The sequence below is a fragment of the Geotrypetes seraphini genome, chromosome 10 (assembly GCF_902459505.1).
Source record: "Geotrypetes seraphini chromosome 10, aGeoSer1.1, whole genome shotgun sequence".
NCBI classification, from domain to species: Eukaryota; Metazoa; Chordata; class Amphibia; order Gymnophiona; family Dermophiidae; genus Geotrypetes; species Geotrypetes seraphini.
The window spans coordinates 10,290,531-10,307,603 of NC_047093.1; the positions used below are offsets into that span (position 1 = coordinate 10,290,531).

Consider the following 17,073-nt stretch of genomic DNA (forward strand, 5'->3'; position numbering starts at 1 on the left):
ACACAGGGACAAATTTTTCCCCGTCCCCGCAGGAACTCAATTTCTCCGACTTGTCCCCACGAGTTTTGTCATTGTCCCTGTCCCGTTCCTGTAAGCTCTGCCTTAATGGCACAAGCCTCAAACACTTATGATTTTAAAGTGTTTGCGACTTGTGCAGATGAGGAAAGAGCATGAAGGAATAGGGCAGAGACAGGAAAAGAACTTACTGGGACAGGACGGGAAAATGAGTTCCTGCGGGGACAGGGGAAAATTTGTCTCCGTCATTTGTCATTTTCTCAATGCTCTGACCCCCCTGGAGTTCTCACAATAGTCCCACTGCATTTGTTCTAAACACTCCGAGGCCCTCGGACTCCCTCCATGACCTGTTGCCTCCTGTTTTGCTGCAGATCCAGTTTTGGGAATTTAAGCGCAAGAACGAAACACAAAAGGTGAAGACACTGTTTCTTCCAGAGAATGGGGTGAAGCTGAAGAACCTGACAGGCTACACGACCTATTTCATCAGTGTGTCAGCCTTCAATGCGGCGGGGGATGGGCCCCTGAGTTTGCCAATCAGGGGGCAGACCCAACAAGCAGGTGGGAGCTAGAGGAAAGCTCTATAGCCCAAGCAATGAGCTGCTTCTACCACAGCTTGTCATTTCTATAGTGCTACCTGACGCACGCAGCGCTGTACGTTAATACGGAAGAAACAGTCCATGCTTGAGAGAGCTTACAATCTAATTGTGACAGGCAAACAGGTAGGGAATTACAAAGGGAATGATGAGGCAGATAGGGTAGGGGTCTGTAGAGGGAATGGCAAACAGATATGGATGCTTTGCAAGTGGGTTGGAGTTAGGACTTCAAAGCAACTTCAAAAAGGCGGGCTTTCAGCGTGGATTTGAACAGTGCCAGAGATGGAGCCTGATGTATTGAGTCAGGAAGTTTGTGACAGGTATGCGGTGCAGCACACTCGAAGGCCCAGATGCACTAAAACCAGCGATCGTCCCTAAACCTGTTTTAACAGCTGTAGCGACGATTGCATTTGCCGACCCGCTACAGAAAACGGCTCACCGCCTGGTTTTCTGCACGATCACTCATTCCCCGATCCAACCGTGTAAATAAGCTAATTAATATTAAAATGCCTTGTAATCTAGTAGAGCTCTAACGTGGCTTCCCAAGGCACTAAAAAAAAAGTCATCACTTTTAGCGATCCAAAAAAGCAACTGGTCAAGACCTTTTTTTTTTAATGGGCACAAATGCTTTGCATGTTATACATGTACAATATCTATCCCATTAGAAATAAAAAAGCAACCTCCCCCTTGCCGATGACAGCCCTCCCTCCCTGACAAATGGACCATGAACCATTCTCCCGCACCAGCGAAAATAGCAAGAGGAATGCCCACTTCCTCCTGGAATGCCAAACCCCACCACCGTGAAAGAAAATTGGCAGGTGGGATGGCCACTCCCTCCTGCCAATGTGACAACCCCCCCCCTCGGCAGCAATACGACAGGAGGGGTGCTCACTCCCTCCTGCCACCGGAGGTCCCCTGCCACCCCCTAACCTCCCCCTGTACTGTTTCAGAGATGTGGAGAAGGCGGAAACTCATAGGCCCACTGCTCCAAAATGGTGGGCCTTTCCCTCCCTGGTGCATCATGTGATGCATGGGGAGGGATCTAAGGCCCTGATTGGCTTGACTGATGGCAATCATGGCCTTAGCTTCCTCCCCCTTGTATCACAGAATGCAGAGGGAGGAGTCTAAGACCCTGATTGATGCAGACACCTTAGGCCCCTCCCCGTGCTTGATGCACCAGGGAGGGAAATGTCTGCCATTTTGGAGTGGCGAGCCTACAGGTGGGATGGTCTGAGCTTCCGTCCTGCTCCAATGTCTCTAAAAAGTTGGGGATGGCAGGGGATGGTGGGGGACTTCTGGTGGCATCCCTCTTGCCTTTTTTTCAGGGGGGAGGGGAGTCAGGGATGTTTAGGTGGTATCTGGTGCGGGAGTGGGCCTCGGTGGCAAGATGGAGTGGGCATCCCTCCTGCCATATCACTGCCGTGGGGAGGAATCACACTGGAAGGAGAAAGTGGGCAGGGTTGTCCAATGTCAGTCCTTGAGGGCCACAGGGTTTTCAGGATTTCCCCAATTAAATTGCATGAGATCTATTTGCAAGCACTGCTTCTATTGTATGCAAATAGATCTCATGTGCATTCATTGGGGAAATCCTGAAAACCCAACCTGGCGAGTGCTGAGGTCAGACACCTCTGCATTAGAGCAAGCTTCAGGCTCTCAGATTGCAGGCAGAGCTCAGGGATGCAAAGGCTCGATGCAAAACAACAAACTTCACCAAGAGAATTCCACAGGAAAACCAGTCAAAAGGACAAAACTGTGGAATCGATCTTGATACAAAGTTTTATTCAAAAATTCTTCACATAGAGGATTCAGTTTAATCATTATGGTACGGACCCGACAAGGTCCATGTTTCGGTCACAGATGACCTTCTTCCGGGGTCCGGTATGCTGTTGACCACAAGAAATGTTTTAAGATAACATCGGATCTCTATACCGCATAGCTGTAAAGTTTAATGTGATTGATAAAAAATAAAAGAGAAACGCAGATTAAATCAGTGGTCTCAAACTCGAACTCTTTGCAGGGCCAAATTTTGGATTTGTAAGAAAAAAAGAGTTAATGTCTTATTAAAGAAATGATAATTTTGCAGGAGGTCAAACTCTTTATATTTTATAAATCTTTCCTTTTGGCTAAGTCTTAATAATAATATTGTCATTTATAGCTAAAGAGACGTATGATCAAGAAACTGTTTCATTTTACTTTTGTGATTATAACAAACATACCGAGGGCCTCAAAATAGGACCTGGCGGGCCGCGAGTTTGAGACCACTGGATTAAATGAACATCGTATAAGAAGAATCTAGTGAGCTATAAACCTGGGGGGAAAAGCGTTTTTAATAGTTTTCTAAAGTGTAGGTAAGAATGGGACAAAGAAAAAAGTTGTTGCAAGTCCTTATCATAGAACGCAGCTGGAAAGCAAACAAGGTAGAGTGTATTTGAGAGCGTTGCTGATTGAGCCAGCCGTCGAGTCCACACCGCACTATTTCTACTAAGTATCATTGTTTTGGATGATTGAACTGCACCCTTTGAATAAAACTCTATAGCAAGATCATCGATCGATTCCAGTTTTGTCCTTTTTGATGAGTTTAGGCTCCTCGAATTTCCACATTTTTGTTAGAGAGAGAGGGAGAGAAAAATTGGAGGTTCGCAGAGCATTTTATCAGCCCCAAGAAATTTATTAACGGAAGACGGGGATTTGTTTCTTTCCACGCAGCTCCAAGCGCTCCCCGCTCCATCCGCTTCAGTGAACTCACCACAACCTCTGTCAACGTCTCTTGGGAGTCACCTGCGTTCCCCAATGGCATTCTGGAAGGTTACAGGCTCATCTATGAACCCTGCACCCCTGTGGATGGTATGTTTAGACTCTTCCAGTTCCTCCCCGCTTTCATAGTGTGATGCACCACCTATAGAGTTCGACTCGTATCACTGCAATCATTAATTAATTAGGACTTATTCACTGCCTTTTTGAAGAAATTCATCCAAAGCAGGTTACAGCAAAAATAAGCTGAAAATAGGGAATAGACAGTTACAGCTCTACACTTCTCCCTCCTTATTTGCGGGTTCAGCAATCGCGGTTTCAATTATTCGCGGTTTTTAGCTTGCTGGCTCCTCCCCCCCAAATTATGTCAGCTTGCATAGAGAAAATCGCCGATTCCCGGCCCTTTTGTCACCGTGTTTTGCCTCTCCTTCAGGAACAGGCCAGGCCTCCCACCGTGTTTTTCGCGGTTTCACCATATTCACGATGGCTTTTAATGGAAAACAGCAAATAACATATGGAAAAGTTATTCGCGGGTCTGTTAATCCCCTGTCACAGCGGATACGGAGGGAGAAGTGTGCAAATATTTACACAAAATATCAACACAATATACGATAAAGTATTCCACTAGACTGCATAGGGTGTAAGCAGAAGTGGAACACAGAGACAATGAAAGTAACAGGATTTACTAAGAGAGGAGTCAGAAAGGGGCGGGTTGGGGGGGGGAATTGATCTTGATAAGCCAGTCCAGCCACTGTTAGTTCTTGTGTGTGTAGCTAGCTGGTAAATTGCTTCTTTCATTAAAGGCCTCTCCTCCTCCTCCTGAAATATCTATCCTATGAGGTCAACAAATCCTGCATGCGTAAATCAAGTCATAGCACCTCCTTCTGAAATCCTCCACCCATGACACCCAGTGACACCTTTCTCTCCACATTTATTTCATATGATCAAGACAGGGCCAGAATAGGTTGGGGCTCTTTTGGGACCCTTCTGCTGGAATGATACAGAAGCCTTCACTTGCCCAATTGCTCCTCTCCCCTACATCTCCCACTTCACATGTCTGCTTTCCTCTCTTCTTGCTCAGTCCTAGCCCCTGTCTGTCTCACCAGCATGCTGCATTTTCCTGTGGAAATGTTAGGGCTACCGGATGTCTTCAAGGAAAAACAGAGGACATGTGGCCCTGCCTCCATACAGACCTCTTCTCTTCCCCTTCCCCAAGTCCGGGCCGTGTCTGGAGGGCCTCTGAGCATCCACCCAGAATAAGAAGAACACTGACACCATTCTCATACCCACCACTCAACGGCACTCATCGTAAAAAGCTTTACGATAACCTCATAGCAACGCATGCAGCAAAACTCGAACCCTCCATAACCAGATTGTTAACCTCAACATCTGACTTCAAAGCATTCCGCAAAGAACTCAAAACGCTACTTTTCAAAAAGCATATTCATAACACCTAATCTCACTCTCCTCTTCCACGTACACCGACCAGGTTTACCCACTCCCTGGCACCATACCCTCAACCGACCAAAAAAAAAAAAAAAAAAAACCCTAATTCTTCCTACCGATTCATATTACCTACCAACGCCTGGAAAAAGATTTGATATGTAATGTAATATAACTGCTCTCATCCAATGTTACCAAGTCTATACTCATTCTGTAACTATGTCTTACCCTAAATGTCACGTACCCTCCTGGAAATGTCCAGCTTCTTCTTATGTAATCCGCTTTGAACCGCAAGGTACAAGCGGAATAGAAATCACTAATGTAATGTAATGTAATGTAATATCACACGCAAGTGCATTCCCGAGCTCAGGGTAGGATTATGAGTGGCTCCTGAAAAAAAGAGAACGAATTCAGAAATCCGGGTTTGACATCCTTTGAAAGCAATAGAAGTAAAACCCAGATGTCTCAATTCATCCTCCTTTTTCTGGAGCCATTTGGTAACCCTGATTCAGGGGTCTTCCAAAACCTGGACAAACTGCCAGGTTTAAAAAAGAGGACATGTCCGGGTTTTCCTGGACGTTTGGTAACCCTAGGGTTTTGAAAAGCTTTCTCAAAATCACGGGCAGGAGGGCATCCATGCATGCAGCGGGGGGTGGGGGTGAAGGGAGTGGGACTGGGGCATAAGGAGCAGGGATGGGTGGAATTGGGTGTGCATGGGGGCGGGTCTGAGGGTCCAGATTGTACTAAAGTAAAATCCAGTAAACCTAGAAAAGCTAGACGTTGCCATCTGCTGGAGCGTCATCTCATCTGACCTGTACTTGCCCCCACTCCCCAGAGGTGCTTCTCTGTGCCCCACTCACAGTGTCTTAAGGCCATATTAACTACTCTAGTGCATTCTGAGATCCAGTGGCATAGTTCGGGGGGGGGGGATTTGCCCCGGGCACCCTCTTAGTGGGGGAACCAGTACCTGCCCTCCATCCCTGCCCCTCCCACTATCGTGCACGCACGCCGCTTCCCTTCCCCTATGCCTTAACATTCATGGCACGAGCCAGCTTGTGCCAGCGTCAGCTCTTCTGATGTCATTTCCTGGTCCCGCACCTAGGAAGTGACATCAGAGGAAGACCCAACGCTGGCGCGAGCAGCAGCTTGGGATTGCTGCTTGTGCCACGAACGTTAAAAAGGTAGGGCGGAAAGGAAGTGGCAGGCGGGAGAGGGGTGCCCCTGCCCCAGGCGCTTCTTACCCTCGCTGCGCCACCACTGAGATCTGCAAAGCACGCCTTCATCTTGTCCACACTAGAAATGGTAAAACCACACCCTCACACCAAAAAGAAAGGGCACTACTATGACTAATAATTAGTTCTATAGCGCTACCAGACGCACGCAGCACTGTACAGTCACAAAGAAGAAGACAGTCCCTGCTCCAAAGAGCTCACAGTCTAACCAGACAAACAGGATGTGGTGGATCCAGTTAAGGGGAACGGTTAATCAGCTGGCTGAATTGGAGGGCAGAGGGGAGTACAGGACAATCAAGCCATTGTGACATCACTGATGAGGTTGGCTCTTATTGGTGGAACGAGGCATTGTGACATCACAAGCTCAGCTCTGCTTCCCAAAGACTGAAATTATTAATTATTTCTATAGCGCTACCAGACGCACACAGCGCTGTACAGAGTCACAGAGAAGAAAAAGACAGTCCCTGCTCGAAAGAGCTTATAATCTAAACAGACAAGACAGACAAACAGGATGTCATGGATTCAGTTAAGGGGAACGGTTAATCAACTGGATGGGTTGGAGGGCAGAGGAATAGGGTTAAGAGTTGAAAGCTATATTGTGTATATATACACGAAAAATAAATGTTTCAGGATATTCAGTGGTCAAAAGGTTTTTCCTTTGGCTCTTGTCTCTAGGTGTGAGTAAGATTGTGACTGTGGATGTCAAGGGAAACAGCGCCCTCTGGCTGAAGCTGAAAGATCTGGCAGAGGGTATGACCTACAGATTCCGCATACGGGCCAAGACCTTCACTTACGGTCCAGAGCTGGAAGCCAACATTACCACAGGACCAGGGGAAGGTAAGTGGACAAAGAACACGATAACCCCTCAAACAAAGACACTTCAGGGCAACGGAAACTTCTGCACAGCTAAAGAAACATTGCGTCAGTAACAGAGCGTTTCATTTGTCACGAAATTGAAAGTTCTCTGCCACCACTGCACTGCTTTACCACAATTATCATTTGGGATAATATTGAGATTTTTCAGTTGCTACTAGAGCTGGTGCAAGGTAGCGGGCGCCCTAGGCAAATGCTTAGCTCCTCCCCCACCCCCAGATTTTAATCACTCATGTCACACTGCGCCATGTTTGTCATGTTATATTGTACCAGGCTTTATTATATAGGTAAACTGAGCTCTCCTGGGAGGACAGGTTATAAAGCCAAATAAAGTCTTCAATCGTGATCATCAGACAAACATGCAAGTTAAAGAATGTACTGATGGTTCTTTGTTGAGTTTGGTGGCTGTCAGATCGTGTGGTGTTGCTTGGACTGGAATGAGAAACCGCTGCTATAGGTTACTAGTTCTATTTGTCTAATGGGGAGGAGAGGAAAGGGACTGGGACTTGTATACTGCCTTTTGTAGTTTCACAATCACACTCAAAGCGGTGGGCTCACAATCTTTCTAATGTACCTGGGGCAATGGGGGGATTAAGTGACATGCCCAGGGTCACAGGGAGCATCACGGGATTTGAACCCACAACCTCAGGGTGCTGCAGTTTACAAAGGCCAAATAGCCATCTAAATGGGCTGCTATCGTCCATTTCATAGAGGGACAGAGTGATAATTTCACAGACAGAAGTAATATTCATATAGGGTTCAGATATTCCAAATGAATTAACGGGCCAGAAACAGCCACTGACTGGTTAATTTGTTTGGTCGGGGCAATCCTCTCATTTTCAGCAGCGCTTAGCTGGTCATCGCCGCCTAAGTGAAAACCGACTATTTGGGGAGCATTCCAAGATGGAGTCAAGGCAACCATATAAATGGGACCCCGTAAATCACAGTCCTATCTTTTCCCTCCTTTTACAAAGCTGTAGCGTGGTTTTTACCGCCGGCCATGGCATTCTGCATGGAATCTTGCTACTCTTTGGGGTTCCGGAATCTTGTTACTCTGAGATTCTGCATGGAATCTTGATACTCTTTGGGGTTCTGGAATCTTGCTACTCTATGAGATTCTGTATGGAAGCTTGATACTCTTTGGGGTGCCGGAATCTTGCTACTCTTTGAGATTCTGCATGGAATCTTGATACTCTTTGGAGTTCCGGAAAGCTGCTACTATCTGGGGTTCCGGAATCTTGCTACTCTGAGATTCTGCATGGAATCTTGATACTCTTTGGAATCAAGAAAACTCTTATATCTTGGCATCCAGAGTCCTCTAAATTTTCTTCACACTTCTACCTCTAACCCTCTGTTGTAGTTCCTTCCTATTTCTCCTACTGTAAACCGCGTCGAGCTCTACGAACGTGGAGATGATGCGGTATACAAACCTAAGGATTAGATTAGATTAGATTAGATTAGTAACAGCTCCGATGTTCATAGAATTCCTATGAGTGGCCGGCGGCAAAAAACACGCTACTGTTTTGTAAAATGAGGGAAAAGATAGGACTGTGTTTTACGGGGTCCCATTTACATGGTTGCCTTGACTCCGCCTTGGAATGCCCCCCAAATAGTCGGTTTTCACTTAGGCGGCGATGACCAGCTAAGCGCCTCTGAAAATGAGAGGATTGCCCCGACCAAACAAATTAACCAAGGTATTGTTTGGAAAATGGATGGGGGGGGGGAGTTAAGCAGCCAGATAAGTGGTGAATATCGACTTAATCACCTGCTGTATGTGGTTCAATCATTAGTGCAATCTCATAAAAACATAATAGCCTTACTGGGTCAAATCAAAGGTCCATCTAGCCCAGTATCCCGTCTTCACGGAGGCCAATCCAAGTCACAAGTACCTGACAAAAACCCAAAGAGTAGCAAGATTCTGGAACCCCAGATAGTAGCAGCATTCCGGAACCCCAAAGAGTATCAAGATTCCATGCAGAATCTCAAAGAGTATCAAGATTCCGGAACCCCAGATAGTAGCAGCATTCCGGAACCCCAAAAAGTATCAAGATTCCATGCAGAATCTCAAAGAGTAGCAAGATTCCGAAACCCCAGATAGTAGCAGCATTCCGGAACCCCAAAGAGTATCAAGATTCCATGCAGAATCTCAAAGAGTAGCAAGATTCCCGAACCCCAAAGAGTATCAAGATTCTATACAGAATCTGAAAGAGTAGCAAGATTCCGAAATCTCAAAGAGTATCAAGATTCCATGCAGAATCTCAAAGAGTAGCAAGATTCCGGAACCCCAGATAGTAGCAGCTTTCCGGAACCCCAAAGAGTATCAAGATTCCATGCAGAATCTCAGAGTAGCAAGATTCAGGAACCCCAGATAGTAGCAGCATTCCGGAACCCCAAAGAATATCAAGATTCCATGCAGAATCTCAAAGAGTAGCAAGATTCCGGAACCCCAAAGAGTATCAAGATTCCATGCAGAATCTCAAACAGTAGCAAGATTCCGGAACCCCAGATAGTAGCAGCATTCCGGAACCCCAAAGAGTAGCAAGATTCCATGCAGAATCTCAAAGAGTAGCAAGATTCCGAAACCCCAGATAGTAGCAGCATTCCGGAACCCCAAAGAGTATCAAGATTCCATGCAGAATCTCAAAGAGTAGCAAGATTCCCGAACCCCAAAGAGTATCAAGATTCTATACAGAATCTGAAAGAGTAGCAAGATTCCGAAATCTCAAAGAGTATCAAGATTCCATGCAGAATCTCAAAGAGTAGCAAGATTCCGGAACCCCAGATAGTAGCAGCTTTCCGGAACCCCAAAGAGTATCAAGATTCCATGCAGAATCTCAAAGAGTAGCAAGATTCCCGAACCCCAAAGAGTATCAAGATTCTATACAGAATCTGAAAGAGTAGCAAGATTCCGAAATCTCAAAGAGTATCAAGATTCCATGCAGAATCTCAAAGAGTAGCAAGATTCCGGAACCCCAGATAGTAGCAGCTTTCCGGAACCCCAAAGAGTATCAAGATTCCATGCAGAATCTCAGAGTAGCAAGATTCAGGAACCCCAGATAGTAGCAGCATTCCGGAACCCCAAAGAATATCAAGATTCCATGCAGAATCTCAAAGAGTAGCAAGATTCCGGAACCCCAAAGAGTATCAAGATTCCATGCAGAATCTCAAACAGTAGCAAGATTCCGGAACCCCAGATAGTAGCAGCATTCCGGAACCCCAAAGAGTAGCAAGATTCCATGCAGAATCTCAAAGAGTAGCAAGATTCCGAAACCCCAGATAGTAGCAGCATTCCGGAACCCCAAAGAGTATCAAGATTCCATGCAGAATCTCAAAGAGTAGCAAGATTCCCGAACCCCAAAGAGTATCAAGATTCTATACAGAATCTGAAAGAGTAGCAAGATTCCGAAATCTCAAAGAGTATCAAGATTCCATGCAGAATCTCAAAGAGTAGCAAGATTCCGGAACCCCAGATAGTAGCAGCTTTCCGGAACCCCAAAGAGTATCAAGATTCCATGCAGAATCTCAGAGTAGCAAGATTCAGGAACCCCAGATAGTAGCAGCATTCCGGAACCCCAAAGAATATCAAGATTCCATGCAGAATCTCAAAGAGTAGCAAGATTCCGGAACCCCAAAGAGTATCAAGATTCCATGCAGAATCTCAAACAGTAGCAAGATTCCGGAACCCCAGATAGTAGCAGCATTCCGGAACCCCAAAGAGTAGCAAGATTCCATGCAGAATCTCAAAGAGTAGCAAGATTCCGAAACCCCAGATAGTAGCAGCATTCCGGAACCCCAAAGAGTATCAAGATTCCATGCAGAATCTCAAAGAGTAGCAAGATTCCCGAACCCCAAAGAGTATCAAGATTCTATACAGAATCTGAAAGAGTAGCAAGATTCCGAAATCTCAAAGAGTATCAAGATTCCATGCAGAATCTCAAAGAGTAGCAAGATTCCGGAACCCCAGATAGTAGCAGCTTTCCGGAACCCCAAAGAGTATCAAGATTCCATGCAGAATCTCAGAGTAGCAAGATTCAGGAACCCCAGATAGTAGCAGCATTCCGGAACCCCAAAGAATATCAAGATTCCATGCAGAATCTCAAAGAGTAGCAAGATTCCGGAACCCCAAAGAGTATCAAGATTCCATGCAGAATCTCAAACAGTAGCAAGATTCCGGAACCCCAGATAGTAGCAGCATTCCGGAACCCCAAAGAGTAGCAAGATTCCATGCAGAATCTCAAAGAGTAGCAAGATTCCGGAACCCCAGATAGTAGCAGCATTCCATGCCACCAATCCAGGGCAAGCAGTGCCTTCTCCCATGTACTAAACTCCTGATTTGCTCTTCTTTCTGCCCTGTTAGGTTCACCTGGTCCTCCCGGGGAGCCCTTCATCTCTAGGTACAGCTCTGCAATCACTATTCACTGGTCCAGCGGAGATCCAGGGAAAGGGCCCATCACTCGATACGTCATTGAAGCCCGGCCATCAGGTACGGCACCTTCCTTGCCTCACTATGAGTTTTACTTGTTCACCACAAGGGGGCAGAGTTTTCTGGGAAGAGCTTTAACCATAGCGAAAAGGTTATCACAACCCCTACCATACTTGTGTGGAGCAGATGAACATTTTGGAAAGCAGCAAAAGATATTAGGAAGAATGGGAGAACCAACCGTTGACCCAGAGCCTCAGACCTTCTGCTGCCGCCCAATGCATTATTGATAGGATCCAGGCTGGGGATGCAGGGAGAGAGGAGCAGATGGAAAGTCTCTGGAGTGTGGCCAACTCTCACTTGTAGTAAATCAGATCAGAAATCAGCAGCCTGCAGCGAGGTTTATCGCCCCCCTCCCCCTCCCTCTCCCCGCTGATTTAGCAAGACTCATACACAGTAAGCTGATCTTCTCAGCAGATGAATAAAATATACAGCATCTCATGACCTGAACAGCTGATTGCTTTAAATAGCAGGAAAAGAAAGCTAAAACAATTTTGCACGTAAATGGCACAGAACACCAGAGATGCCAAGTTACCCAGCCCTGGTGCATTATGGGATTTGCAGCACTGATTTCCGTAGACAGGATCAGGGACTACGAATCCCACGCTGCTTTGGGATGTAAGTTCAAAACTAGGACTGTTCCAAAATCTCCAGCCTGGGACCAGGTCATTTGGCCTTTTCATGAATTCCCCAAACATTTCTGTGCAGAAACAGACATGCAAAGATCTGCCACACGCTAACTTGGAACGAGGCCCAGAAGATTCTAGCTGGGGCAGTTACTGACGCTCCCTTCAAGAACATCCAACATCACTAGCAGTATAGAGACCCAGCTCCTGACTGAAAATGTGGGAGGTCCCAGTGACAGTGGCAGCCTGGTGCAATGAGTCTAGGGAACTGAAACTCTATGAAACCGATAGAGGTGGTGGAGACAGAGACTGTGTCTGATTTCAAAAAAGCAGGGGATAGGTACGTGGGATCTCTTAGAGAGAGGAAGAGATAATGGTTACTGTGGGCGGGCCATTTGACCTTTATCTGCCATCATGTTTCTATAACCATAAGGCTGTCTATGACCTCACAATGCAGGTGTAAAGAGCCTTAGCCTATAGGAAGAGGAGATGCAAATGTTAAGAGCCTTAGCCAATAGGTAGAGGAGGAGATAGTGGATGCTGTGGATTGGTCGTTTGGCCTTTATCTGCCATCAGATTTCTATGACCATAAAGCTCTATGACCTCACAATGCAGGTGTAAAGAGCCTTAGCCTATAGGAAGAGGAGATGCAAATGTTAAGAGCCTTAGCCAATAGGGAGAGGAGGAGATAGTGGATGCTGCGGATGGGTCGCTTGGCCTTTATCTGCCGTCATGTTTCTATGTTTCTAAACTGCTTTGCATCAGACACCTTCCCCCCCTCCACACACACACACACTAGGTTTACCATATGGCTCCAGAAAAAGGAGGACAGATTGACACATCCGGGTTTTACTCCCACTGAAAGCAATGAAAGTAAAACCCAGATGTCTCAATCCGCCCTCCTTTTTCTGGAGCCATCCCTTCACCCTGTGCTTTCACATGCCTGAAAGATATATTTTGCCTTTCAGATGAGGGCCTGTGGGATATTCTCATCAAAGATATCCCAAAGGAAGTGACATCATACACCTTCAACATGGAGATCCTGAAGCAGGGTGTCAGCTATGATTTCCGGGTGATTGCAGTGAATGACTATGGATATGGAACACCCAGTGCCCCCTCCCCCGCAGTGTCAGGTAGTCGACGCATCCAAGGCTATTCCCTCTGCATGCTGGTAGCCACCGGCTCCTGTAAGCTCATAGCCCTTGGGTTCATTTCTTTATTCCGCAGCCCAGAAAGCCAACCCATTTTATGAGGAGTGGTGGTTCCTGGTGGTTATCGCATTGGTGGGCCTCATCTTTATTCTCTTGCTGGTCTTTGTGCTGATTATCCGAGGACAGAGCAAAAAGTATGCAAAGAAGTCGGATTCAGGTAAGAACAGAGGACCTGGCATGTGCACGTGTGTGTGGATACGGACTGCGTGTAGACAGAGAGACACAGACATGTTAATGTCAAAATAAGCAAAAGTTTGGGAGAAAGTCACTGAGCTACATATATATATAGAAAAAGTATGTCCATTATAGACCTAGGCATGGGTAGTAGAGAGCTCCGTCCTGGCCCCAGCAGAATCCTGCAGCACCTCTCATGAACTTCAGACTCACCCACGTATCTCCTCCAGGCGCGGTAGTTTTAAATCTTCAGGCCGCCGCTGCATAGCGTCAAGGAGGAGGCCTGACCCCGGAAGTAGAATGAAGAGCTCCGGGATAGGCCTGCTCATTGACGCTTCATGACAGCGGCCCAAAGATTTAAGGTAGAACACTGGGAGTTGGGTGGGTGGGCACCAATGTTTGGGGAGGCCATGACCTCCATGGCCTCCCCTGTTCCGATGCCTTTGGACCTAGGATACAAAAAAGAACACGGTTCAGCCCCTGTTACTATCGTCCCAGACAACCAAGACTAGGAACCCACTAGGGGGAAAAGAAAGTACCTGAATGTGGTATGTAAACCACTTTGGCTGTACCACAAAAGGGTGGTTTATCAAGCATCTCACAACATAAACCTGCCTGCAGTACCCAGCCCCTCCCCCCTTTGACTCCCTCTGTCCTTCACATATCTCCTCCCTCCAAAAGTAGAATTACCAGACATCTGGATTTCCCCGGATATGTCCGGGTTTTGAAAAGCTTCCTCGAAATTGCGTCGGGCAGGAGGGCGTCCTCGCATGCACGGATGACCGATGAGAACAGGGGGCAGGGCTGGGGTGGGGCTAGGGTGGGATTGGGGCGGGACTGGGGCATAACGGGGTGGTGATGGGTGGAACTGGGGGGGCGGGTCTAGGGGAGTCTGGATTTTATGAAAGCAAAATCTGGTAACCCTATCCAAAAGCACATAATAATTATGTGGGAAAGGAGGAGCTGTAGTGATTAAAGCAGTGAGCTGAGAACTGGGGAAGCCAGGGTTCCAATCCCTCTCTGGTACAGGGGACATTTGCTTTGGACACAGCCTGAGGGTGTCTTATGGCTGCCTCCGACCATGCTCTCATTACACTTCCAGTCTGCAGCACTGGGGACATGATACTGCCACCTGGCTGCCGCTGTGGGTACATTCAGCTCTTTTCTCTGCGCAGAGCAGATGGTGAGGATAAACGGAAACGCAACCTCAGACATTGGAAGCTGAAGATTAAATAAATATCTTATGTTACTGTTTGTGGAACAGACTCGACTGGATAAGATATGACAGATCATTGGGATTAGCAGAAGGCTTAATCCTCTCTATCCCTCGCCGCTGAGTTTCTTTAAGTCCCAATGTGTATCAGCTCAGTAACTGGAATCTCGCTTTGAAGCGAGGGGGAGTGCTGCTGCCCATTACAGGAGCACTAGAGAGCTGTGTTCAGACTAGCCGCGGGCGTACAAAGGGCCTGATCGTTAAAGGCAGCTGCCATGTTTCCCCGAAAATAAGACAGTGTCTTCTAGTAATATTGGGCCCAAAAAAACACACTAGGTCTTATTTTCGGGGTATGTACATGATCATCTCTCCCTTCCTCTCCTTCACCCCAATTCGTCCTCTTTCTTTTCTCTCCCAAACATGTGCAGCATCTTTCCTTCCCTCCCTCCCTCCCATCCCCATGCAGCAGAACCCTTGAGCACTCCCCCCACCCCCCGCCGCACAACCGAACCTCCGCTGACCCTCCATCCTTCCCTCTCTCCCTTCCGAACTCCACCGACCACGTGCCCGACAAAGCTGGGAAAAACTTCGCAAGTCTGTGGTTTTAACCCGCTTTAAACCCGTAGGTTAAAACCATGGGCTTGCACTGCGGGGAAGGGCAGGAGAGTCGGGGCAGAGAGCAGGAGAATCGCGGCAGAGAGAGCAGGGTTCTTACACAAGCGACTGGTCCTCAGCAGTCGCTTGTTTTTGGATCGGCCAGCCCAGTCGGTGTGCCTGTCTATATTTGTTTAGTGAATCGTGTCCTTCCTACTTTGCATTCCATTTCGCCTCATTTGCATGTGCGGATCGGATCAGATCGGAGGATGATTGGCCACGAGGTTAGTGAATCGGGTTGGAGAAAAATCGGGTCGTTAAGGGGTCGTGACTTGATCGGTGGTCTCAGTGAGTCCAGCCCTTAGTGCATACATGTTATACGGGCTGTACATACCTGCATTGCTAAACCTGACTGCATTAGTTGATTGGATGTGGGTGGTATAAATGGTTCATAGTCAGATGCGCGCAAGACATATGCGCTCGGACAAATGGGCGAAGACAAGTGAGCGCAAAGACAAGTTTGTGGCGCGCTCAATTGTCGTTGCGCTCAATTGTCATAGCGCTCAATTGTCGTTATGCTCAATTGTCTCGCTCAATTGTCGTTGCGCTCAATTGTCGTTACGCTCAATTGTCTCGCTCAATTGTCGTTACGCTCAATTGTCTCGCTCAATTGTCGTAGCGCTCAATTGTCGTAGCGCTCAATTGTCGTTGCGCTCAATTGTCTCGCTCAATTGTTGTTGCGCTCAATTGTCGTGCTCAATTGTCGTTGCGCTCAATTGTTATTGCGTTCAATTGGCTAGCGCTCAATTGCGCTCAATTGTCATAGCGCTCAATTGTCACTGTGTTCAATTGGCTTGCGCTCATTTGTCATTGCGCTCAATTGTCGTTACGCTCAATTGCCGCGCTCAATTGTCATTGCGCTCAATTGTCGTAGCGCTTAATTGTCGTTGCGCTCAATTGTTGTTGCGCTCAATTGTCATTGCGTTCAATTGGCTTGTGCTCAATTGTCGTAACGCTCAATTGTCTTGCGCTCAATTGTCGTTGCGTTCAATTGTTGCGCTCAATTGTAGCGCTCAATTGTCATAGCGCTCAATTGTCGTTGCGCTCAATTGTCGTAGCGCTCAGTTGTCTGTGCGCGATTGTCCACACGCTTTTGTCTTGCGCGCATTTGACTTGTCACCGTCAAAATGGAACCAGTTTTTCAAACATACTTAGGAAATTGTTGTGTCTGTCTGTCTGCCTGTCTGTTCTTCAGGAAATGGCACCAAGTCTAATGCCCTGAGCCATGGGGAGATGCTGAGCCTGGATGAGAGCAGCTTCCCTGCTCTGGAGCTGAACAATCGCCGTCTCTCAGTCAAGAACTCCTTCTGCCGAAAGAATGGTATTTATACCAGGTATCGGTCTTTCAATTTGATTAATCACCTTTCAATAAAATAACAGTATAGAAATGCACAACATAAAATAATCAAGTGCAAGAAAATATCTCAAATACATTTAATCATAAAAGAACAAACACAAATAATCAAAACAGATTACACTGGGAAATACACAGCTGTGCCAGCAGCCTGTGTACAATCCAAGGGGTTTAATCTTGGTTTCAACTTCGTATACAAAAGGCATTCTACAAAAGCAGAGCCAGACATGGCACCTAGAATTTTACAATGCAGGTGCACCAAACTCTTCCCTATTTACCAGGGTTACCAGAAAGAGAAAGAGAGATCCTTGGAGGGCTTGTGAGACCAGTGGCGTACCTAGTATAATTGACACACGGGGCCAATCATTTTTTAACACCCCTCCTCTATATGAAAAAATGATTTTTAATAAAACTCCACAAGTCATACAACAAGGGTGTACCTAAGAAAAGGCAG

General features: G+C 46.8%; 1 protein-coding gene across 5 annotated transcripts in view; it reads left to right on the forward strand.

Annotated features, from left to right (window-relative positions):
* The window catches only part of SDK2 (sidekick cell adhesion molecule 2), a 635,450-nt gene that overhangs the window by 582,785 nt on the left and 35,592 nt on the right, over positions 1-17,073 (forward strand). For all 5 annotated transcript variants that reach the window (XM_033961165.1, XM_033961161.1, XM_033961163.1 and 2 more), the window contains 7 exons: positions 387-573; positions 3,315-3,452; positions 6,710-6,871; positions 11,265-11,390; positions 12,982-13,146; positions 13,241-13,381; positions 16,461-16,599. In XM_033961165.1, coding sequence (XP_033817056.1) covers positions 387-573; positions 3,315-3,452; positions 6,710-6,871; positions 11,265-11,390; positions 12,982-13,146; positions 13,241-13,381; positions 16,461-16,599 — 1,058 coding nt within the window. The remainder of the gene's footprint in view (positions 1-386; positions 574-3,314; positions 3,453-6,709; positions 6,872-11,264; positions 11,391-12,981; positions 13,147-13,240; positions 13,382-16,460; positions 16,600-17,073) is intronic.